We start from the raw sequence: 18,525 nt of genomic DNA on the forward strand, positions 1-18,525 counted from the left end.
TGGGGACGGGATGGGATATGGGGACAGGACATGGGGACAAGGGGTGGGGTCTAGGGACAGGGGATGGGACATGGGACAGGGTTTGGGGACAAGGGATAGAATATAGGGACAGAAAATGGGGTTTGGGGACAAGGGATGGGTTTTGGGGACAGATGGGGTCTGGGGTGACCCGGGGCGCACAGAGGTGACTCCCAGCACTGGGGGGGGGGGGGCTGTGACCCCCTCCCCATGCCCCAGAGCCCCCGGGGCCACCCAGGTACGAGGCCAACGTCACCGGGGGGGGGACCACCCGGTGTCACCGGGGTCCCCCAAATTGGGGACGCGCCCCCCCAGGACGATGCCAGCGGGGTTGGACCCCCCCCCCCCCTCGTTAACCACAGTCCTAATGAGCCCCCCCTCGTTAGCCACAGCACAGCTGCAGGCACTAATGACCCTGGGTGGGCACTGCCCCCATTGGGGGGGTGGGATTGGGGGCTTATAGGGCCGCAGCCCCCCCCAGCCCTATAAGTGCGGAGCGGGGGGGTCCTGGGGGTGATTTGGGAACCTGCTGAGCACTTGGGGTGCAGCACTGGGTGAGGCTTCCTCTGCTTGGGGGGGCCCTAAAGGGGCTGGGGGCTGTTCCTGTAATTTGGGGGGGGGGTCCTATAATTTTTGGGGGGGACTGTGGGATATTTTTCCAAGCGGGACCCCCCCCAAAAAAAAACATCTCCGCGTGCGCCCCCAGGGCGCGATGTCCACGACAGGCAGCACCGACAGCAAGTCCGAGAAGCCCATGGCCCTCATCTGGGGTGAGCCCCCCCCCCGCCCCATAACACCCCCAAATGGGGCCGAGCCCCCTCCCCACCCCACTGACCCCCCCCCATTATTTATAGGGTGCGAGCTGAGCAGCGAGCGGCCGTCCTACACCTTCCAGGCCCCCCAGGAGTGGCACTGCGAGCAGCAGCTGGCCCTGCGCACAGTAGGTGCCCCCCTCCCCTTTTAATTCCCCCCCCCCCACAACCAGATTTGGGGTTTTTTGGGGTATTTTTTGGGATGCTCCGGGGGGGCTCCTTGTGACCCCACAGGTCTGCCTGGGGGAGAAGGCTCGCGACGAGTTCCACGTGGTGGAGATCGTGCCCCCCCTCCCCGAGGACACCCCCGTGCCCATCGCCACCCTCAAGCCCTCGGTGCTGCCCATGGTGAGCACCCAAGGGTGGGGGGGCTTCCCCTTAACCCCCCCCCCCAAGACCCTATAAAATCAGGGGTGGTGTTTTTTGGGATTTTTTTGCCACCCTGCTCTTTTTCAGGCCACCCTGGGGGGCGTGGAGCTGACCCCCCCCGTCACCTTCCGCCTGCGCGTGGGGTCCGGCCCCGTCTACATCAGCGGGCAGCACATCTCCCGTAAGTGCCCCCCACCCCAAAAAAAAAAACCCACCCATGGGTGCTGCCGCCCCCCCCCAGCACCCCCCCGGCTCTCCCCCAGTGATGCCCGACCTGTCCTGGGAGGAAGAGGAGGAGGAGGAGGAGGATGAAGGTGATGAAGAGGAGGAGCCCCCCAAACCCCAAGGTGCCAAAAGGGGCAACGCCGCCAAGGTAGGGGGGTCCCCAAAAAATTGGGGTGGGGGGGGCTGTGACCCTAAAATTGCACAATTTATCCCCTTTTTTCTTGGAGGGGGGAGATTTGTGGAGCCCCCCCAGGCCCCATTGTCCAAATTTCCCTTTTTCTCCCCCAGAAGAGGAGGCTGGAGAAGGAGGATGAGCAGTGAGTATGGGGTGGGGGGGGGGAAATAGGGTGGGGGGCTTGGGGTGGGGGTCACAGCCCCCTAACCGCAGCCCCCCCCTCGTTTTCCCCAAGCAGGAACAGCGCCGCCCCCCAGGAGCCCCTTCCCAGCAAGGTAAGGGGGTGGCTAACCCTGGGGGGGGGGCTGAAAAACCCCAAAAATTGGGGGGGTGGGGGTTGGGGGCTCCCCCCCCCTACTCAGCCCCTTCCCCATCCCCTATAGGGGCGAGGAGGCGGCCGGGGCAAGAAGGCAGCACCGAAGAAGTGACCCCAGGTAAGTGGGGGGGGGGGCTTGGGGACCCCTGTGCGCCCCCCCCAGTCCCATCTGGGGGGGCTCAGGTGGTCCCCGGGGGGGGGGGGGTGCCCGGTTTTAAGGTTTTTTCCCCTTTTTTTTGCAGGTTTTGGCACAGGAGAAGCTGGAAACCTTCTGATTTTGGTGCCCCCCCCCCAAAAAAAAATAATAATAAAGGATTTGGTTTTGCAGCCCTGGCTCTCCATGCTGGGATGGGGGGGGGTTGTGGGACTGTGTCCCCCCCCCCCCCCCATGCCCCAATAGGGCTGCAGGGTCCTTCCCCACAGCCTGGGGGTCCCGTTTGGGGTGGGGTGGGGGGGGTCACCAAGCGCCGGGTGAATGGGGACAATGGGGGATTATTGAGCAGCGGGGGGGGGATTGGAACCCATTGACCTGGCCTGGGAGGTGAGAAAACACCGGGGGGGGGGGGTTAATTAGGGTCATTAGCGCTAATTGAGCCCCCCCTAAAACCCCTCTGCGGCTGGGGGCTGCGGGGGTCTCCCCCTCTCCATCTCTTTTGCCCCCCCCCCAGGGCTCTTTGGGGAAACTGAGGCAGGAGGGGGGGGGAGCAGTTCCTACAGGACCCCCCCCTTTTGGTGTGCAGCCCCCCCCAGGACCCCCCCCCCGGGGGTGTTTATTGGCACTTGGCACCCCCTCGGCACAGCAAATGGAGCGCAGAGAGGGGGGGGGGCGCATCCCCTGCCCCCTGGGGGGAGCTGATACCTGACCCCACAGATATTTAGGGGGGGTAAATCTCATCCATCCTTTCCATAGGGAGGGATTTGGGGCGGGGGGGGGCTCGGAAGGCCCCCCCGGTGCGGAAGCAGCCGGTTAAAAACCCCTCGTGGTGATTTTTTCGCCAAGGGGGGGGCACCTTTTGGGAAGCCGGTGCCAAAAAGCATCCTAAAGGTGAGCGCATCTCCCCCCCCCCCCCCCTTTCCTGTCCCCCCCCCCCAGGCCTGGCTGAGCTGGGGGGGGGGCTCTTCCCACCCCCAGACCCTATTTAATGCCCCAAAATCCCCCCCCCACCCCCCCCACGACCTCTCCATCTCCTCCCCTTCCCCATGGGGCTTGGACACCCCGAGCCCCGCTCAGCCTCCCCCTTCCTCCTCCTCCTCTTCCTCCTCCTCCTCCCCCCCCCCAGCCCCCATCCTCCTTCCCTCTTAGCCCCCCCCGGCCCCCCAGGGGAGGCTCAGCCCCTCTCCACAGCCCCCCCCCACCTTTAAAAGGCCGCCAGGAAAGGGGAGCAGGGGCTGCGCGGGGGGCGCAGGGCTCCGGGTGCCGCCCTGCTTTTTGGGGCTGGGGTGGGGGGGAAAAGGGGGGGAGCCCAGCCCTTTTCCCCCATTATCAGCCCCCCCAAAGCCCCCCCCAGCAGATGCCAGCGAGGCAGGGGCTGCCCCCCAAATGGGAAGCTGATGGGGTGGGACGAGGCGAGGAGCTGAGCCCCATGCCCCCAACCCCGCTCCCTGCGCTTGGGCAGGGTCTCGGGGGGCACCCGAGCGAGGAGGAGGGGGCCACGGGCACCCCCCCGGCGGGGTCGTGGTGACATTTGAGGGTGGCAGCTCAGCTCCCTGCCTTCCTTTCATGCCCTAAAACTGGGGGGGGTTCGGCCAGCACCATGCAGCCCCTCCGCCTGCAGAACCTCTCCATGTAAGCGGTGCGCTCCGGGTGCCTCGGGGTTGGTTTCTCCTGGCAAAAACTTCCAAAATTTCGCCTCCAAAAACCCCAAGCGCCCCCCCCTGCTCCTCTCCCCTTTTTTTTTTTTTTTTCTCTCTCTCCCCACCGCAGATGCTTCCAGCTCCTGATCTTCTCCTGTCAGACCCAGGTAGGTCTCCGAGCAGCTTCTCCCCAAAAAACCCCGTCACAGCCCGGCTCGCCCCTGGGTCCCTCCTGGCAATGACTTGGGATGCTGTTAATTAATTTGGCTGTTAATTAATTTGTCTCGTTTTGGGGGATTTTCCTCATGGGTGGGTGGCAGAGGCCAGGGCAGCGATGCTGGAGGGTGCCCACGGGGTTGGGGTCACCCATGGGTGCCCGGCGCCTTCCCCATGTCCCCAAGGTGAGGCCATTGGGGAGCCCCCCCTCTATAGGGGTGCATTTCTTGCCCCCCAGGCCAGATTCTGCCCTCGATGCCATCTGAGGGGGTTAACGGGGTGCTGGGGGGGGGTTCAAGGCTCGGTGCCCCCCTCCCCTTCTCCCCCTTTCCCCCTCCCTGGCTGTGCCGTCCCTTTTTGTGCGCTTCTGAAGGGCCGCGGCTATTAAAACGCACTGTTCCATATCAGCACCCTCTGCCCCCCCCCAGCCCCAACAAAACCACCCCCCAGCAGCCTCAAATACGCGCTCGGGACCTTTTTTTTTCCTTCCTTTTTATTTTTTCCCTTCCTTTTTATTTTTTTTTTCCCCAAGGTAACTGCTTTTATTTCTTTGAAAACGAGAGGGGAAGGGAAGGGAAGCGCCTTTGATGGAGAGCCCCCCCCCCAGCTCACCACCACCCTTCCCCGGCCACCCCCCAAAGCGTTTTTAAAGTGGATCCCGGTGGGAAATGAGCCCCCGAGGTGCCCATAAAGGTGGTGGGGAGCTGGGGTCCTGCATGGCCTGGGGGGGGGTCAGCAGAGCCCCCACGGTCCCACTGAGTGTGGGGTGCGGAGGTGGGTCCTGGGTGCGCTCACAGAGCGGGCAGCACCCCAAAATGTGTGGCTGTACCCCATTTATATCCAATAACCCTTTATTTGGGGGGGGTTATGCCACCCCATAGGCACAAACCGTGATGCCATTTGGGGTCCACGCTGCGTTTTATCCCCCTGGCACTGTGGGAACAGCTCAGCCCCCAGCTTCTGGGACAGGCGGACGGTCCTGGGGCGCTTTGCTCTGGGGGCTGAGCGCTGTCCCTGCATCCGAACCCATCCTCAGCACCATTTGGGGTGCAGGGGGTGCTCCATGGGGCAGAGAGGTCGGTGGGTGCCTGTAGGGTCAGCACACAGCCAGGAGCTTGGTCCCATCCCTGATGCAGGCTGTGCACCGTGGAGAGCATCCTCCTTGTGTGGGTGCCAGGAGAGGTCCCTGCCTCTCCCTGCTCCTGAAACACCTTCTCGGGGGTCTCAGCACCCCAAAAAAGCCCCATCCAAGCTGGAGCTGCCCGCAAGACCCCCAAACAGGGCACAGAGAGCTCACCCCGTGCCGGCAGCGCTCCCACCGGGTCCCCCCTCTTCTCCATCCCCTTGCCGTGGGCTGTCCGAAACAAATTGATTTTATTTTTCCCTTTGTAAAAAAAAAAAAAAGGGGGAGAATCACCCGTCTCCTAATTTTAACCAGTACGTGAGGGACCAGGGGGCCGTGAGCGACCAGCTGAGCCGGCGGCAGGTCAGGGAGTACCAGCTCTACAGCCGGACCAGCGGCAAGCACGTGCAGGTCACCGGCAAGCGCATCACCGCCACCGCCGAGGACGGCAATAAATTCGGTAAGGGGCCCGCTGCCAGCCCCCCGGGGGGATATGGGGGCGAGGTGGGTGCGTGTCCGGGGACAGAAGTGCTTGTAGGGTGTCAGGGAAGGGTCAGGGAGGTGGGCGCTGAAGCTGGATGCTGCTTTTATAACCCCAAAAATGAGCGTCCATGGGAGCGCAACTCCAAATCTGCTGGTTCTGACCTCAAAACTTCCAAATCCAGGTGATTCTGGCCGATATCGTGCAGCAAAAAAAAACCTAAATATCAGGTTTATAGCATCTTGTGGCAAAGAAATGGATCCAGCACCTAAAATATTGATGGGTGGAGGGCAGCGGGCAGAGCCCCTCCAGCCCCGGCACCGTCCCCTGGGTGTTTTATGGGGGTCCCCAGCCCCGTTGCAGCCCCGCCAGGTCCCTGCCACCTTCCCAGGGCTTTCCCTAAATTCTCCCTGCCTGGTTACGCTCGGGACCTGTTGGGGTTGTGGGGTTTGGTGTCGCAGCCACTTTGGGGTGAGACAATGAGGACGAGGATAATTAACCCGCCGGGCGCTGGGCTCGGTCTGGCCCTGGAAAACCCCATTGAATAATCCCTGACAATGAAATGTGGGGGGGGGCTGGAAAGGGGCCGCTGCTCTCCACGGGGCTTTCATCAAACGCCCGGTTTGCCTCTGCTGGCTTTTAACAAAAACCCTTTTTTTTAGCATCATGGCTCGGGGAGCAGCCCGCGGTGCGCCCCGTGCCGGGGGGGCTCGGGCACGAGGGGTGGCGAGGGATTGAGGGATGGGGGGAGCGAAACGGGGACGGGGAGAAAAGGTTTTTGGTGTCCCCTCGGGCACGGGGATGGGGATTTTTGGGGTGCAGGTGGTTTGCAGCCCCGGCGGGACACCTCCTGGTGCTTTTCTCCCCGCAGCCAAGCTGATGGTGGAGACGGACACCTTCGGCAGCCGCGTGCGCATCAAGGGAGCCGAGAGCGAGCGCTACATCTGCATGAGCAAACGGGGCAAGCTGGTGGGGAAAGTGAGTCCGGGCGGGGAGGTGGCAGCCTCATCCCCTCTCCTCTCCATCCCCAGAGCTCACAGCCCCTCTTTTTTTTATTTTTTTATTTTTTTAATTTTTTTCCCCTTTGAGCAGCCCAACGGCAAGAGCAAAGACTGCGTCTTCACCGAGATCGTGCTGGAGAATAATTACACGGCTTTCCGCAACGCCCGCTACGAGGGCTGGTACATGGCCTTCACCCGCAAGGGCCAGCCCTGCCGAGCATCCCGCAGCCGCCAAAATCAGCGGGAAGCCCACTTCATCAAGCGCCTGTACCGGGGGCAGCCGCCCTTCCCCAACGCCGAGCGCCAGAAGCAGTTCGAGTTCGTGGGCTCCTCCTCGCCCACGCGCCGCACCCGGCGTACCCGCACCCCCACGTAGCGCCCCGGCCGCCTTCCTCCTCCTCCTCTTCCTCCTCATGGACTTTTTTCTCCTTCTCCTCGTGCCCCCCAAGCACTGTTTTTTCCCCACTTATCTCTATTTTTGGCGTAAAGATGCTCTATTTTTATACTCGGGGCCAGCACACCCAGAGCCACCCCTGCCGCACCCCAAATTCACCGCCCGGTGCCTCTGCCCATTGCCCTCTCTGGCTGGGGTGTCTGCCCCCCTTTATTTTTATTTTTATTTTTATTTTTTTTTAGAGACTTCTCCCCATGCCACCAAGCCCCCAGCCCCATCTGCGACCCCCTCCTGCTGCCAGGGGCGTGCCGAGGTCACCCCCAGCCCCGGGGCTGTGACCCAGTTGTTACCCTGCGAGGTGACCGTGGTGACCGGGGGTCCATCCCCAAAAACTCTTGGGGGGGTTTTGGGCACCCAGACCCGGTGGCCAGCACTTGTACCCCATGGCCACGAGGTCTCGGGGTTATTTATTGCGGGGGGGGCACCGTGCCCCTCTCCTGGCCACCGTGGTGGCACCGGGGGGTGCCTGTGGATGCAGGCAGCAAAAACCTTTTTAGATTTATTTTTTTATTATCAGTCGTGTTTTTTACGAGCTCTGCTGTTTCCTCTGAGTCGGTTTTAGGCCCAAACGCTTAGAATTTGGAGTTGATGTGTGTGTAAAGGAGGAAGCCCCAAGGCCAATAAAAGCAGCGTCTAGACGGACCCAGCCTCGGTGAGTTTTTTTTTTCCTTCCAGTGGGGGCTTTGCTCCCCTTGGCACGGGGGGCACCCAGCTCTCCGTGCCCCAAACCCTGTGCCCTGATGCTTGGGGACATCCCGCGTGTCCCCACAGCACCGCGGTGGCACCTTGCACATCCCCGTGCCCAAATTCCGCACGGAGCATCGTCACAGAGCCCAATTTTGGGGCTGTCTGACCCCCCACAGCCCCCAGCCCGTGCCGTGCCCCCTCCCCATAATTACTTTTCCCTCTCACAATGCCCTGGGCAGCCGGCGGGGAGGATGTAATCCCTTAAACCACCCCTTAACCACATCTCCCCCCACACCCCAGCCCCTACAAAGCCCCGCGAGCGTAATGCGGGCGCATGGAGGGGGGGCACGGGGAGAAAATTATAACAGTTTGAGTTCAATGGAGCTTTAAAAGCAGGAGAGAAATGCAACACCCAGCAATTAGGGCCGAACAATGCGCCCGGCGCTGCCTGCCCAGGTGTGTTGGGTAGGAATTAGCCGGGCGGCCGGTTTAATTTTTTTCTTCCCCTCCTCGTTTCCTTCGCCCCCCCAGCCCCGGCTCCTTGTTTCCGCAGGAATTCGAGACCTTCTTGAAAGGAGAGGGCTTTGAGAAAGGGGCCGAGCTGTCTGTACCCTCCCTGCCCCCGCCGCCCCCTCCCCAATTTAGCCCAAGCTTCAAAGGTAGAGGAGTTCCCTTTGTGTAATCTCCGCTTTTAATTTTTCCCCGTCCCTTTTTCTCCCCTTCTCCTCTCCTTCCCGAGCCCTTCCTCTCCTTTCTTTCAGGGTTTTTTTCCCCTTCCTCCCCTCTCTTTCTTCTCGACCTCCCGGGATAGAAAGGGCTCGGAAGGGTGAGTCCTTTTTAATTATGGCCGGGGAAGAAGAAGAAAAAAAAACCCACACTGGGTTTTCTTTCTTGTTTTTTGAGGTGAGACCCGGGGCGGGGGGGCGGAGGTGGAGAAAGTGCACTGGAGGATGTCTCGCCAACCCCCTGCCTTCCCCAAAACTTTGCCATCCCCTGGGCTCATTTAGGGGGTGATGGGGGAATTTTGGGCCCCCCTGACACCCCTGCTGTCACCCCAGCCCCACCCCGCTGCGCGCAGCACCCGGGGGTGCCCCTCTCCAACCCCAACCCCTTGGGGCACGGCTTGGCTTTGGGGTCACGGCGTGGCCGCCCCATGGAAGGGGCCCGGAGGGGAGCATCCCCTTGGCCAACCCGGCTCCCGTGAGGCCGAAGGCGGCTCCTGCACATCCTCCTCCATCGCTGGGGCTGCGGAGGGAGGCGGTCGCTGTAGCAACGCGCCGTGGCGCAGGGAGGGGATGCTCGGCGCAGGCATGGCTCCCGGCGGACGGGCGAACCTGCCTGCGGCGGGCCGGGGGCTCCCTTGAAGGTAGGGCCCTGCTCTCCTCTTGCCCACCCTATAACCCCCCCTTTAAACCCATCCCAGCCCCCCCGCAGAGCTGGCGGTGAAGGACACGGCGCGGTGACCCCGTGGGGGCTCTCCGGAGCGTGGCCGCGCGTGGTTCTCGTTTGGTGCGCGGTGCTTGGGGGGGCAGGAAAGGGGGTATTTCCAGCCCCCCCCTCCCTGGCACCCTTGGGTGCTGGGTGTGCTGCTGCGGGAGCCGCAGCCGGATCGGGTGCCCTGGGTGCCGGAGGCAGGCGGCGAGCAGCCGCTGCGCTGGCTTCATGCTTGAGAAACTGGGTTAGCGCCGGGGGGGGGGCGGCTGCAGCCTCGGCCAGCGACGGGCACGGCCCCAGGGGGACCCCCAGGATGGGGCAGGTCAGCATCCTGCGGCTGGGACCGGGGGGATTTGGCCTCTGAATTACACCGGCCTTGGCACCCAAGGGTGCGTGCGTGCCCCCACCCCTCTGTGCGCAGCCCCCTGGTGCATCCATCCCCCCGGTGTGCGCATCCAGCTCCCCCCGTGAGCGCATCCAGCTGTTTTTTGGGGAGCCAGGAGGGAAACTGAGGCAGCAACCAGCTCCGTGCGTGCCTGGGGGGAGAGGACCCAGCAGCGGAGGCCCCGTCTCCAGGCAGCTCTCCCACACACAGCCGGGAATAGCTGCCGGCTTCCTGCGCCGCGGCACCGCCGGCACGGGTTCTGCGCCCCCCCCGGGTTGGGTTCTCCCTCCCAACCACCCCAAAATTTCCCTGCTGGAGGACACGAGGAGGCCGCAGCCTCCCCGCCCTGCCCCGGCACACCCTGCGGTGCTGGGCCAGCCCCACCGCTCAGCGCCAGGGCTGGGGGCTGGATGGTGCCCCCCCGGGAATTGGGGTGCGGAGGGGAGCCCAGTGCCGGCGCAGGGGCAGAGCTGCTCCCCTCAGAGGTCAAGGTTTTATTTTTATTATTTTATTTTTTGGCAGGTGCTCAGCACCTCCCAGGGCTCTGCTGAGCACCCTCAGCCCCGGAGCTGTGTTTCTAAGAGGTTCTCCTCCAATTAACGGGGGTGCCACCCTCGGACCCCCCCCCCAGCTTTGGGGCAGGATCCGTGGATGCGATTGTGCCGCGCCACCCACTGCACCGCGGGGTGCTCAGCGTTGGGATTGGGGGGGGCAAAACCTTTTAGCTGAGGGTGCTGCTTTGCACGGGGGGGGTTCCAGGACCCCCCCAGCTTGCTCCTGCCAGCGAGCGGGGCCGCGCAGGCCGGGTCCCTCTGCGCTTTCCTCCCTCTTTGTGCCGGGGAAGCGTTGGGCGCGCGAGCGAGCGCCAATAGTGCTTCGTCATGATGCCGGCTAATTCTCCTCTTGTTCCGAAAGGGACTGAGCCAGCAGCAGAGGTGGGGAGCGGCATCGGGTGCCCCCCCCACCCTGCACCCCCCCCCCAGCCTCCTTTAACCCACCCACGCACCCACCCCGGGTGCTGAGCTCCCCCTTATCAGCGCCCCGGGGGCTGCTCGGCCACCGCCTGCGCTGCCCGATAGCGGCGGGCGCTCGGATGCGAGCCCCAGCGCCGTGCTTCGGCCTCGGCGAGAGGAGGAGGAGGAGGAGGAGGAGGCCGGGGGGTCCCCACCCCCCTGGAGGGAAGCATGAGGTGGCCCCAGCCCTAGGTGAGTGCCCCCCCCCGGCTGTGGGGACGAAGGGAAGGGGAGATTGGGGTCGGGACCTTCTCCGGGGGGGGCTGCGTTGCGCAGGGTCGGCGGCCACCGCCCGTGGGTTCCCCGTTGCTGCTCCCTGCTCGCCCTCCCCAACGTTGAGGGGGGGTCCTAAGGGGTGGGGGCAGCCTAAAATATTGTCCCCCCTCTTCTCCTAGGGGGCTGCACCCCTGCCCCATGCCTGTTTGGGGCAGAGCTGCCCTTGCCAGGGGGCTCTTGGGGACAGGAGGGCGGTGACGTGGGGACGCGGGGGGAATACCCCTCCCCGGGGGGGGCGGCTCTCCCCAGGGTGCACCTGATTTATCCCATGCCCCCCCTCCCCGAAACACCCCCATAGCAGGGGTTTTGGGGACAGGGGACATCCCAGTCCCTCCCTGGGGACAGCAGCAGTGGCACCGCGTCCCCCGAGGGAGGAGGAGCCTGGGCGCTACCGGCCCCACCTGTGGAGTGAGTTTTGGGGGGGTCTCAGCCCTGTAGGGTTTTTTTTTTGGGGGGGGGACACCACTCATCCCCCGCTCCCAGGGGTGCTGGTTGCGATGCGGTCGATGCTCTGAGGGTCTCGTTGTGGTTTTGGGGCACGCCCTGAGATTTTGGCACCCCCCCGGCCCCGCAGTGGCTCCTTTTTGGGGCGCCCCAACCCCGCTATGGGGCCGTGGGCGTGCGGGGTCGGTGGTCAGGCAGGGCTAAGCCCGGTAAAACCAGGGCCACCAGCTGCCACCTCGGCCCTGGAGAGCCCCCGGCCACATTTTGGGCAGGTGCCACGCTGTGGTGGCTCCGGGGTCCCCATGGCACCCGGTACAGGGTGTCCCAGGGGGCTGGGAGATTTTGGGGTTCACTTGGGGGGGCCGTGGGCATCTCCAGGACCCCGCTGGGTCCCCGGCGGCCCCTCCGCGTGCGGGATGAGCAGGCTAATCCCATCCTAATCCCAGATTACGTGCCACGTGAGCCACAGCGGGCTGCGGTGTGGCCATCGGATTCCTGTGGGGGGGCATCGGACCCCAAAAAAAAACAAGGGTTTGGGGGGCTTTTGGGCAGGTGCCGCGCATCCTGGATTAAAAACCGGCGGTTTGGTTGGGATTTTGGGGTGGGTAGGTGAGGTTTTGGCCCAGATCGGGGAGAAATGGTGCACTGGGAGGAGGTGGCGACGTCCCTGGTGTCCCCTAAATGGGGTGGGTGGCGGGGGGGGGACACAAGCCCCCCAGGGAAACCGAGGCACGGGGGGGCGCAGCCACGCCAGGGATGGCGAAACCCCGAGTGCTGGGTGCAGGGCGAAGGGGCTGCCCAGAAACAGCCCCCCCTTTGTGGGTGATGCCCCCGGGGGGGGGACAGAAAGGGCGAGAAGCAGGGCGCAGGAAACGGACACCGCGCGCCCCGTGCGCCCCGGGCCCGATCGAGTTGCGGGGAGGACGCTCGGGGCCTCGCCATCAGCCGGGTGTTTGCGAGCAGGGGAGGAAGAGGAGGAGGAGGAGGAGGCTGGGAAACGCCGGAGCCGTTCCCAGGAACCGGCTGTTCGGGGAACTTGTGACCCCCCCGGGTGTCCCCCCCCTCCCTCTCCGCGCATGGATAGGGCAGGGGGCCCGCGCACGCTGCTATGGGGAGGGAAAGGCAGCGAGGAGAGGAGGAGGAGGAGGGCGAGGGGAGGAAGGCTGGGGGGGTCCTCACTGCTCCCCCCCACCCCTGGTTAGGGGGTTTTGTTTTTTTTTTTTTGGGGGGGGGCCGTGCAGCCTGGCCTTTCGCCCGGCCCCGCGCGCTGATGGCTTTGGCGGCTGTGAAAAGTCAAATCCGGATTTCCTCGGGGCGGGGTGGGGGGGGTCTGGGGGGGGGGGAACCGACCTCTCCATGCCCCCCCCCACCCCCCCACAGCCCCTGGGCTTGGTGACGCTTTGGGGGGGGGTCTCCCACACCCCATCCATCCACCCGTCCATCCGTCTGTCCGTCCATCCCTCGCTCTCCCTCTCCCCATTCCCCCCCCAGGTACCCACGGGGGGGGGCTCGGCACGTGTGTCCCCCCCCCTCACCCCCCCACCCTATTCCTGGCTCTTGGCCACCAAAATCCCCCGGCGGCACCGTCCCCGAGCCGCCCTTATCTCGGGGAGCCGCGAGGGTGCCGTGGGGCGGTGGCCCCCACCCTGCCCGCAGCAGATAAGCTGCCCCCCCCCACATCCCTTAACCCAACCGTGGGGGGGCTGCAATGTTTCCCCCCCCCCCCCCCAGCCCCTCGCTCGGGTTTGTTTTCCTTTTTCCTCCCCAGCATCCGCAGCCACCCCGCACCCACCCTTCCTCTGCCTATTTGCCGGCTCATCCATCTGCTCGCCCCCCCCCGGACCCCCCCACCACCACCACCAGCAGCTCCTGGGGGGGTCCCACGCGTGTCCCCTCCTCTCGCCACGGCACCCGTGGGGTCCCCAAATTGCAGGGAGGGGGGGGGCATTGCTGGAGGAAGGAGCCCTCCCTGGCTCGGAGGATGGAAAGTGTGAGCTCATGGGGGGGCGCGGGGGGGGCCAGCACAAAGCCGCCTTGTGCCGTGCCCGGCCACGCTCCAGGGGTGCCAACAACACCGGGCCCCCAGCCCCCGGGGTGCCCCCGAGCTGCTGGGCTGGGGGGCGAGCGGATCTGACCCCCCCCCGGTGCCAAAATAGGGGCTGGTTTTTATGGCGTCACCTCCAAAAGGGGTTTTTGGGGAGGCTCCGAACCCCTTTACGGCAGCTCGACCCCCCCCCCCCAAGGAGCTAGGGGATGTCACATTTCCCCCTTCCCCATTTTTACTGGGGCTGAGGTCCCGGGGGGGGGCTGGGGGTGGTTGGCACCCCAAAGCCCCATACCCCGAGGGAGGTTTTGGGGAGGTTTTGGGGAGGTTTGGGGCTCAGCGCCGGCACGAGGTTTGCTTTATTTTTATTTTCCAGGTGCTCCCCGCTCTGAAAGTTGGGAGGCAAAAAAAAAAATGGGGAATATTCTCCTTTGTCCGGGGGGATTTGTGTTTTTTTTTTTTTCTAAAAAAACCTTTTCGGGGCTTTTCCAGCCGGGGGGGTTGAGGGCAGGGGTTGGGCGCAGCGCGCGTCCCGCTGCTGCTGGAGCCTTCTGGGGGACAAAAGCCCTCGGCACCCTCGTGCCCTCGGCTTTCAGCCCTCGTCAGCAGCCACCCGGCCACGGGGCGGGGGCCATTGGGGTGCCGGGGCTGGGAGCTGCACCACTGCCACCCTATAAACCCCTTTGGGTCCTTTTGGGGTCCCATTTGGGTCCCTTGGGGTCCCTTTGGGGTTCCTTGGGGTCCTTTTGGGGTCCCTTTGGGGTCCCTCGTGGTGGGTGCTGCCCCTGGTTTAGGGGCTGGGGCAGGTGCCCGTGGGTTTCTCGGCGAGCCCCCAGCGCCAGGGATCGATCCCAAAATTGGGGAGCCCCCAACCCTGCCCCCCTCACCCCCCCCCCCTATTACAGAGGCAGCCCCCGAGCCCCCAGCCCGGCGTCGGCACCCAGAGGGATGCGGAGCCACAGAGGTGAGTGGGGGGCCCCAATCCCCCCCCCTTAACCCCAAACGGACCCGGAATTTTTTGTGTCCCCCCCCCAGGGTGGGTGGCACCTCGCCCCGGGGTGCTGCGTGCCCACCTTTTGGGGGGGGTCCCCAAAATCTCTGCTCTTGCCCCCCCCCCATCACAGGACCCTGTGACTGACCCGGCCCCTCCGGTGCGCAGCTGAATGGAAAGACTGCAGAAGGTAAAGGGGAGGGGCAGGGGGCTTTGGGGGGGGGTGCTGGAATTTGGGGACCCCCCTGGGGCTGCCTTCCTCCCCTGCCTTCCTCCTCCTCCTCCTCCTCCCGGCCTGGCAGCACCATCTAGTGGCAACGTGTCCCCGTCCCCTCCCAAACATCCCCAAACCCTAAACCTAAAAATTGGGGGCAAGGAGACCCCCCCCCAGGGCCCACCCAGGAATCCCCCATCCTTCTGGGGCATCTCCCCCCCCCCCTTTTTTTTTTTTGGGGTGCCCCCGCGCCCTCGTGCCATGGCCCCGCTCCAGCCCGGAGCCCAAAATTTGGGGTTGCCAAAATCCCAGCTCCCAAACCTACCATCCCAAATCCCAGATCGGAAATCTATCGTCCTAAATCTGTAATCCCAATCCCAAATAATCCCAAATCATCCTAAATAATCCCAAATTCCCCATCCCTTCCTTCCAGCAACCGCTGACCTCCCCTGGGAGCGTCTGCTCCTCGCGTGGCTCCAGCGTCCCGGGCTCGCCCTCCAGCATCGTGGTAAGAGCTCGTTCCCCAAAAACTGCTGGGAAAACACCCCCAGATTCCCCTCCCGCACCCAAAATCGCTGTTTTTCGCCTCTTTTTTTCCAGGCCAAAATGGACAACGAGGTGCTGGGCTACAAGGACCTGGCCGCCATCCCCAAGGACAAGGCCATCCTGGACATCGAGCGCCCCGACCTGATGATCTACGAGCCCCACTTCACCTACTCCCTCATGGAGCACGTGGAGCTGCCCCGCAGCCGGGAGGTGAGGGGGGCCAAAATCCCCCCCCCCAGGGATTTGGGGAGTCCCTGGCTGTGGGATTAACCCCCCCTCTTTTTTGTCCCCCCCCCCCTGCAGCGCTCGCTGTCCCCCAAATCCATCTCTCCTCCTCCGTCCCCCGAGGTGAGTGCACCGGGGGGGGATTTGTGCACGGGGGGTGACGCCGAGCGCCGAGCCCACCCCCAAATTTCGCCCCCCCACACCCCTTCATGACCCCCCCCAGGTCATCCGGGAGTGGTTGGAGAGCCGGACCCCCGGCGGCACCTCGCAGCCCCCCCCTCGGCCGGCCGCCAGCACGCCCCGCAGCAGCGTCCAGCACTTCCACCGCCCCGGTACGCACCCAAAACCCCCCCAAATCCCATTGCCCCCCCCCATACTGGGGGAACTGGGCAAACGGGGGTGGGCGAGGACCTTTTTGGGGGGGGCTAACCCTGCCCTTCCCCATACAGAGACCGACACCACGGAGCTCAACATCTACAAGAAGCCCCCGATTTACCGGCAGAAAGGTGAGCGCGGCGCACGGCACGCGGCACCGGGGACCCCCCCCCTTTAATTATCTCACCCCCCCCGTGTGCCCCCCCAGAGCCCCACAGCGGCCCCCACCACGGGAAGCACCTGATCGAGGATCTGATCATCGAGTCGTCCAAATTCCCCGCCGCGCAGCCCCCCGACCCCAACCAGCCTGCCAAAATCGAGACCGACTACTGGCCGTGCCCCCCGTCCCTGGCCGTCGTGGGTAGGTGCTGGGGTGGTTTCTCCCCCCCCCCCCAAAAAAATCCACAAGAGACCCCCCCCTCTGGGGGTGTCGGGGTTGGGGCTGGACGAAAATCCTCCTTTTTTCCCCCAGAGACGGAGTGGAGGAGGAGGATGGCCTCCAAGAGAGGCGAGGAGGAGGAGGAGGATCTGACGGAGGAGATGAAGAGCCTGCGGGAGCTCCAGCGGCAGGAGCTGAGCAAGGTGATGGGACCCCCGGGGGGGTCCAGGGGGGGCTGGGGAGGTGCCAGCCTTGACCCCCCCCCCGCGTGTCCCTTGTCCCCCCCCCCCCAGGTCACCTCCAACCTGGGGAAGCTGATCCTGAAGGAGGAGATGGAGAAATCGCTGCCCATCCGCAGGAAAACCCGCTCGCTGCCGGACCGGACGCCCTTCCACACGTGTACGTGGGGCAGGACAGCCCCCAGTAACTCTGTCCCCCCCCCCAGTACCATCCCAGTACCCCCCCAGTCCCCTCCCAGTCCCCTCCCAGTACTCCCAGTCCTGACCTCCCGCTCTCTCCCAGCGCTGCACACCGGCAGCTACAAGAGCTCCTCGCTGCCCGCCTCCGGCCGCAGCACCCTGACCCGGGTGAGTGGGGCCGGGGGGGGGCTCCCCGTGGTGTTGGGGGGGGTCCTGGGGGGTGGTGGCACCCCCCTGACGCTGTCCCCCGATGTCCCCTCCTGTCCCCTGCCAGCTGCAGTCGGCGGAGTTCAGCTCGGGGAGCAGCGAGAAGGGGAGCCCGGGTGAGAGCCGAGTGTTTATGGGGGGGGGACGCATTTGGGGACATGGGGGGGGACAGCCCTGGGGACATGGGGACAGCTTTGGGGATGGGGGGACATCCCTTGGGGGCAGGGGGTGACATCCCTTGGGGATGGGGGGACATTCCTGGGGTTGAAGGGGGGACATCTCTGGGGACATGGGGATGTTCTTGGGGACATGGGGACATTTTTGGGGAGGGGGGACACCCCTAGGGACAGGGGGGTCATCCCTGGGGATGGGTGGGGACATTTTTGGGGATGGGGGGACACTCCTGGAGACAAGGGGACATCCCTGGGGATGGTGGCATGTCCCTGGGGACATGGGGGGACGCCCCTGGGGACATGGGGGGGCATTTTTGGGGACGGGGGGACACCCCTAGGGACAGGGGGGTCATTCCTGGGGACCAGGGGACATCTTTGGGGACAGGGGGACACCCCTGGGCATGGGGAGGACACTCCTGGGGACACCCCTGGGGACATCCTCGGGTCCAGGGGGGTCACCTGTGGTGGGATTTGTTGTCATCTGGGGGGGGGGACACAGCCAGGGAGGTGCTGAGCCCCCTCCCCTCTTTTTCAGGCGTGCAGGTGAGTGCCCAGCCGGCTGCCAGCGCCCAGAGGGTGACGTATGGAGGGGGGGGGACACACATGGGGACACCTCGGAGGGGCTGGGGGGGGCGGGATGAAGGTGTGGGGGGGCGGCTGGTGTCTATTTTTTTTTTTTTGGGGGGGGGGGGGGTTGTGAGGATGATGATGGTGCCGCCTTCGTCCCCGCAGAACGGGCAGCGCGGGCGCATGGACAGAGGCAACTCCCTGCCCAGCATGCTGGAGCAAAAGGTGAGGGGGCTTTTTGGGGGGGGGGGGGCTTCAGGGGGGGGGGCACCAGGCTCTGCGTGCGTGGGGGGGGGTCTCACGGCTTTTTTTTCCCCCCCCGCCATCCCAGATTTACCCCTACGAGATGCTGATGGTGACCAACAGAGGCCGCGTCAAGCTGCCCCCCGGCGTGGACAGGACCAGGCTGGAGGTAAGGGGCTGCGCCTGGGGGGGGGCAGACAATATTTGGGGGGGGGTCTTACCACATTCTGACCCCCCCTCGCCCCCCCAGAGGCACCTCTCCCCCGAGGATTTCCTGCGGGTCTTCGAGATGCCCCCCGAGGAATTCAGCAAGCTGGCCCTGTGGAAGCGCAACGAGCTGAAGAAGAAAGCCTTCCTCTTCTGACCCCCCCCCCGGCGCCACGACCCCCCCCCAGCCGGTTTTTAGCACCCCCCCACACCCCTCACGGCCCCCCCCCAGCCCCCTACCGTTTTGCAGGGGGCTCAGCCTTGTGCCCCCCCCCATCCTCTCCGGGACCCCCCTCTCCGTGCCCAACTTGCAGTGAGCTGATGGGGCTGGGGGCACGGTTCTGCGGGGGGGGGGGGAGGAATTTGCCCCCATCTCGCCCCCCCCCAGGCACGCTGATGGGGGTGGCACCCCCTCTGGGCTCAGCACCCCCCCCCGGGCTCAGCACCCCCCCGTGCCCCCCCCCAGGGATGGGGAACGCCTGCAGGATGTGGCTCATGGTGGGGGTGTCCCCCCCCCAGCTCATTTTAATGCCCCCCCCCCCAGGCTCATTTAACCCCCCCCCAGCTCATTTTACCCCCCCCTCACCCTGGTGTCCCCCCCCCGTGCACCACGACCACTCGTACACTGCCAAAACCTGCCTGGCACCCAGCTGGGGGGGTGAGGGGGGGGCATGGATGGGGGTAAAATTGGGGGGGGGGACAAAAAGATGGG

General features: G+C 64.9%; 3 protein-coding genes across 8 annotated transcripts; all 3 read left to right on the plus strand.

Moving 5' to 3' along the window:
- The first annotated feature begins 43 nt into the window (after window positions 1-43).
- On the plus strand, window positions 44-2,242 carry NPM2 (nucleophosmin/nucleoplasmin 2). 3 transcript variants are annotated; one of them, XM_072027138.1, is made up of 10 exons: window positions 44-256; window positions 725-788; window positions 873-958; window positions 1,065-1,178; window positions 1,287-1,380; window positions 1,463-1,572; window positions 1,716-1,741; window positions 1,838-1,874; window positions 1,983-2,033; window positions 2,158-2,242. In XM_072027138.1, exons 1-9 carry the CDS (start codon window positions 116-118, stop codon window positions 2,025-2,027), a joined length of 717 nt encoding a protein of 238 aa, XP_071883239.1. In that variant the 5' UTR covers window positions 44-115; the 3' UTR covers window positions 2,028-2,033; window positions 2,158-2,242. The 3 variants fall into 3 exon arrangements, 2 of the variants coding, with proteins under 2 accessions (XP_071883239.1, XP_071883238.1); XR_011804720.1 differs by having other exon boundaries at window positions 45-256; window positions 1,652-1,741; XM_072027137.1 differs by having other exon boundaries at window positions 48-256; window positions 1,713-1,741.
- A 1,427-nt stretch (window positions 2,243-3,669) lies between these two features.
- FGF17 (fibroblast growth factor 17) lies at window positions 3,670-7,126 on the plus strand. The gene is made up of 5 exons (XM_038166800.2): window positions 3,670-3,701; window positions 3,840-3,876; window positions 5,364-5,508; window positions 6,401-6,507; window positions 6,622-7,126. The coding sequence occupies exons 1-5, from the start codon at window positions 3,670-3,672 to the stop codon at window positions 6,904-6,906; spliced, it is 606 nt and encodes a 201-aa protein (XP_038022728.2). The 3' UTR covers window positions 6,907-7,126.
- Window positions 7,127-8,890: 1,764 nt separating this feature from the next.
- Window positions 8,891-18,525, plus strand: DMTN (dematin actin binding protein). 4 transcript variants are annotated; one of them, XM_072027122.1, is made up of 16 exons: window positions 8,891-9,037; window positions 14,173-14,231; window positions 14,392-14,448; window positions 14,906-14,980; window positions 15,073-15,228; window positions 15,322-15,366; window positions 15,467-15,575; window positions 15,693-15,749; window positions 15,827-15,979; window positions 16,091-16,200; window positions 16,291-16,396; window positions 16,520-16,584; window positions 16,691-16,739; window positions 17,332-17,588; window positions 17,695-17,775; window positions 17,857-18,525. In XM_072027122.1, exons 3-16 carry the CDS (start codon window positions 14,431-14,433, stop codon window positions 17,968-17,970), a joined length of 1,395 nt encoding a protein of 464 aa, XP_071883223.1. In that variant the 5' UTR covers window positions 8,891-9,037; window positions 14,173-14,231; window positions 14,392-14,430; the 3' UTR covers window positions 17,971-18,525. The 4 variants fall into 4 exon arrangements, with proteins under 4 accessions (XP_071883223.1, XP_071883222.1, XP_071883225.1 ...); XM_072027121.1 differs by lacking the exon at window positions 8,891-9,037 and adding an exon at window positions 10,020-10,695; XM_072027124.1 differs by lacking the exon at window positions 8,891-9,037 and adding an exon at window positions 11,061-11,187.

The sequence above is a fragment of the Anas platyrhynchos genome, chromosome 23 (genome assembly GCF_047663525.1).
Source record: "Anas platyrhynchos isolate ZD024472 breed Pekin duck chromosome 23, IASCAAS_PekinDuck_T2T, whole genome shotgun sequence".
Taxonomy (NCBI): domain Eukaryota; kingdom Metazoa; phylum Chordata; class Aves; order Anseriformes; family Anatidae; genus Anas; species Anas platyrhynchos.

Excerpts from the sequence above, each read along its gene's own strand:
- NPM2 (XM_072027137.1), top strand. The coding sequence starts at position 116 with ATGGGGTTTGGGGACAAGGGATGGGTTTTGGGGACAGATGGGGTCTGG. Across the intron at positions 1,179-1,286 it reads AGCCCTCGGTGCTGCCCATG|GCCACCCTGGGGGGCGTGGA; the intron begins GTGAGCACCCAA and ends GCTCTTTTTCAG. Across the intron at positions 1,573-1,712 it reads AAAGGGGCAACGCCGCCAAG|AAGAGGAGGCTGGAGAAGGA; the intron begins GTAGGGGGGTCC and ends TTTCTCCCCCAG.
- FGF17 (XM_038166800.2), top strand. The coding sequence starts at position 3,670 with ATGCAGCCCCTCCGCCTGCAGAACCTCTCCAT. Across the intron at positions 3,702-3,839 it reads CGCCTGCAGAACCTCTCCAT|ATGCTTCCAGCTCCTGATCT; the intron begins GTAAGCGGTGCG and ends TCCCCACCGCAG. Across the intron at positions 5,509-6,400 it reads CGAGGACGGCAATAAATTCG|CCAAGCTGATGGTGGAGACG; the intron begins GTAAGGGGCCCG and ends TTCTCCCCGCAG.
- DMTN (XM_072027122.1), top strand. Across the intron at positions 15,750-15,826 it reads CCCGATTTACCGGCAGAAAG|AGCCCCACAGCGGCCCCCAC; the intron begins GTGAGCGCGGCG and ends GTGCCCCCCCAG. Across the intron at positions 15,980-16,090 it reads CCCGTCCCTGGCCGTCGTGG|AGACGGAGTGGAGGAGGAGG; the intron begins GTAGGTGCTGGG and ends TTTTTCCCCCAG.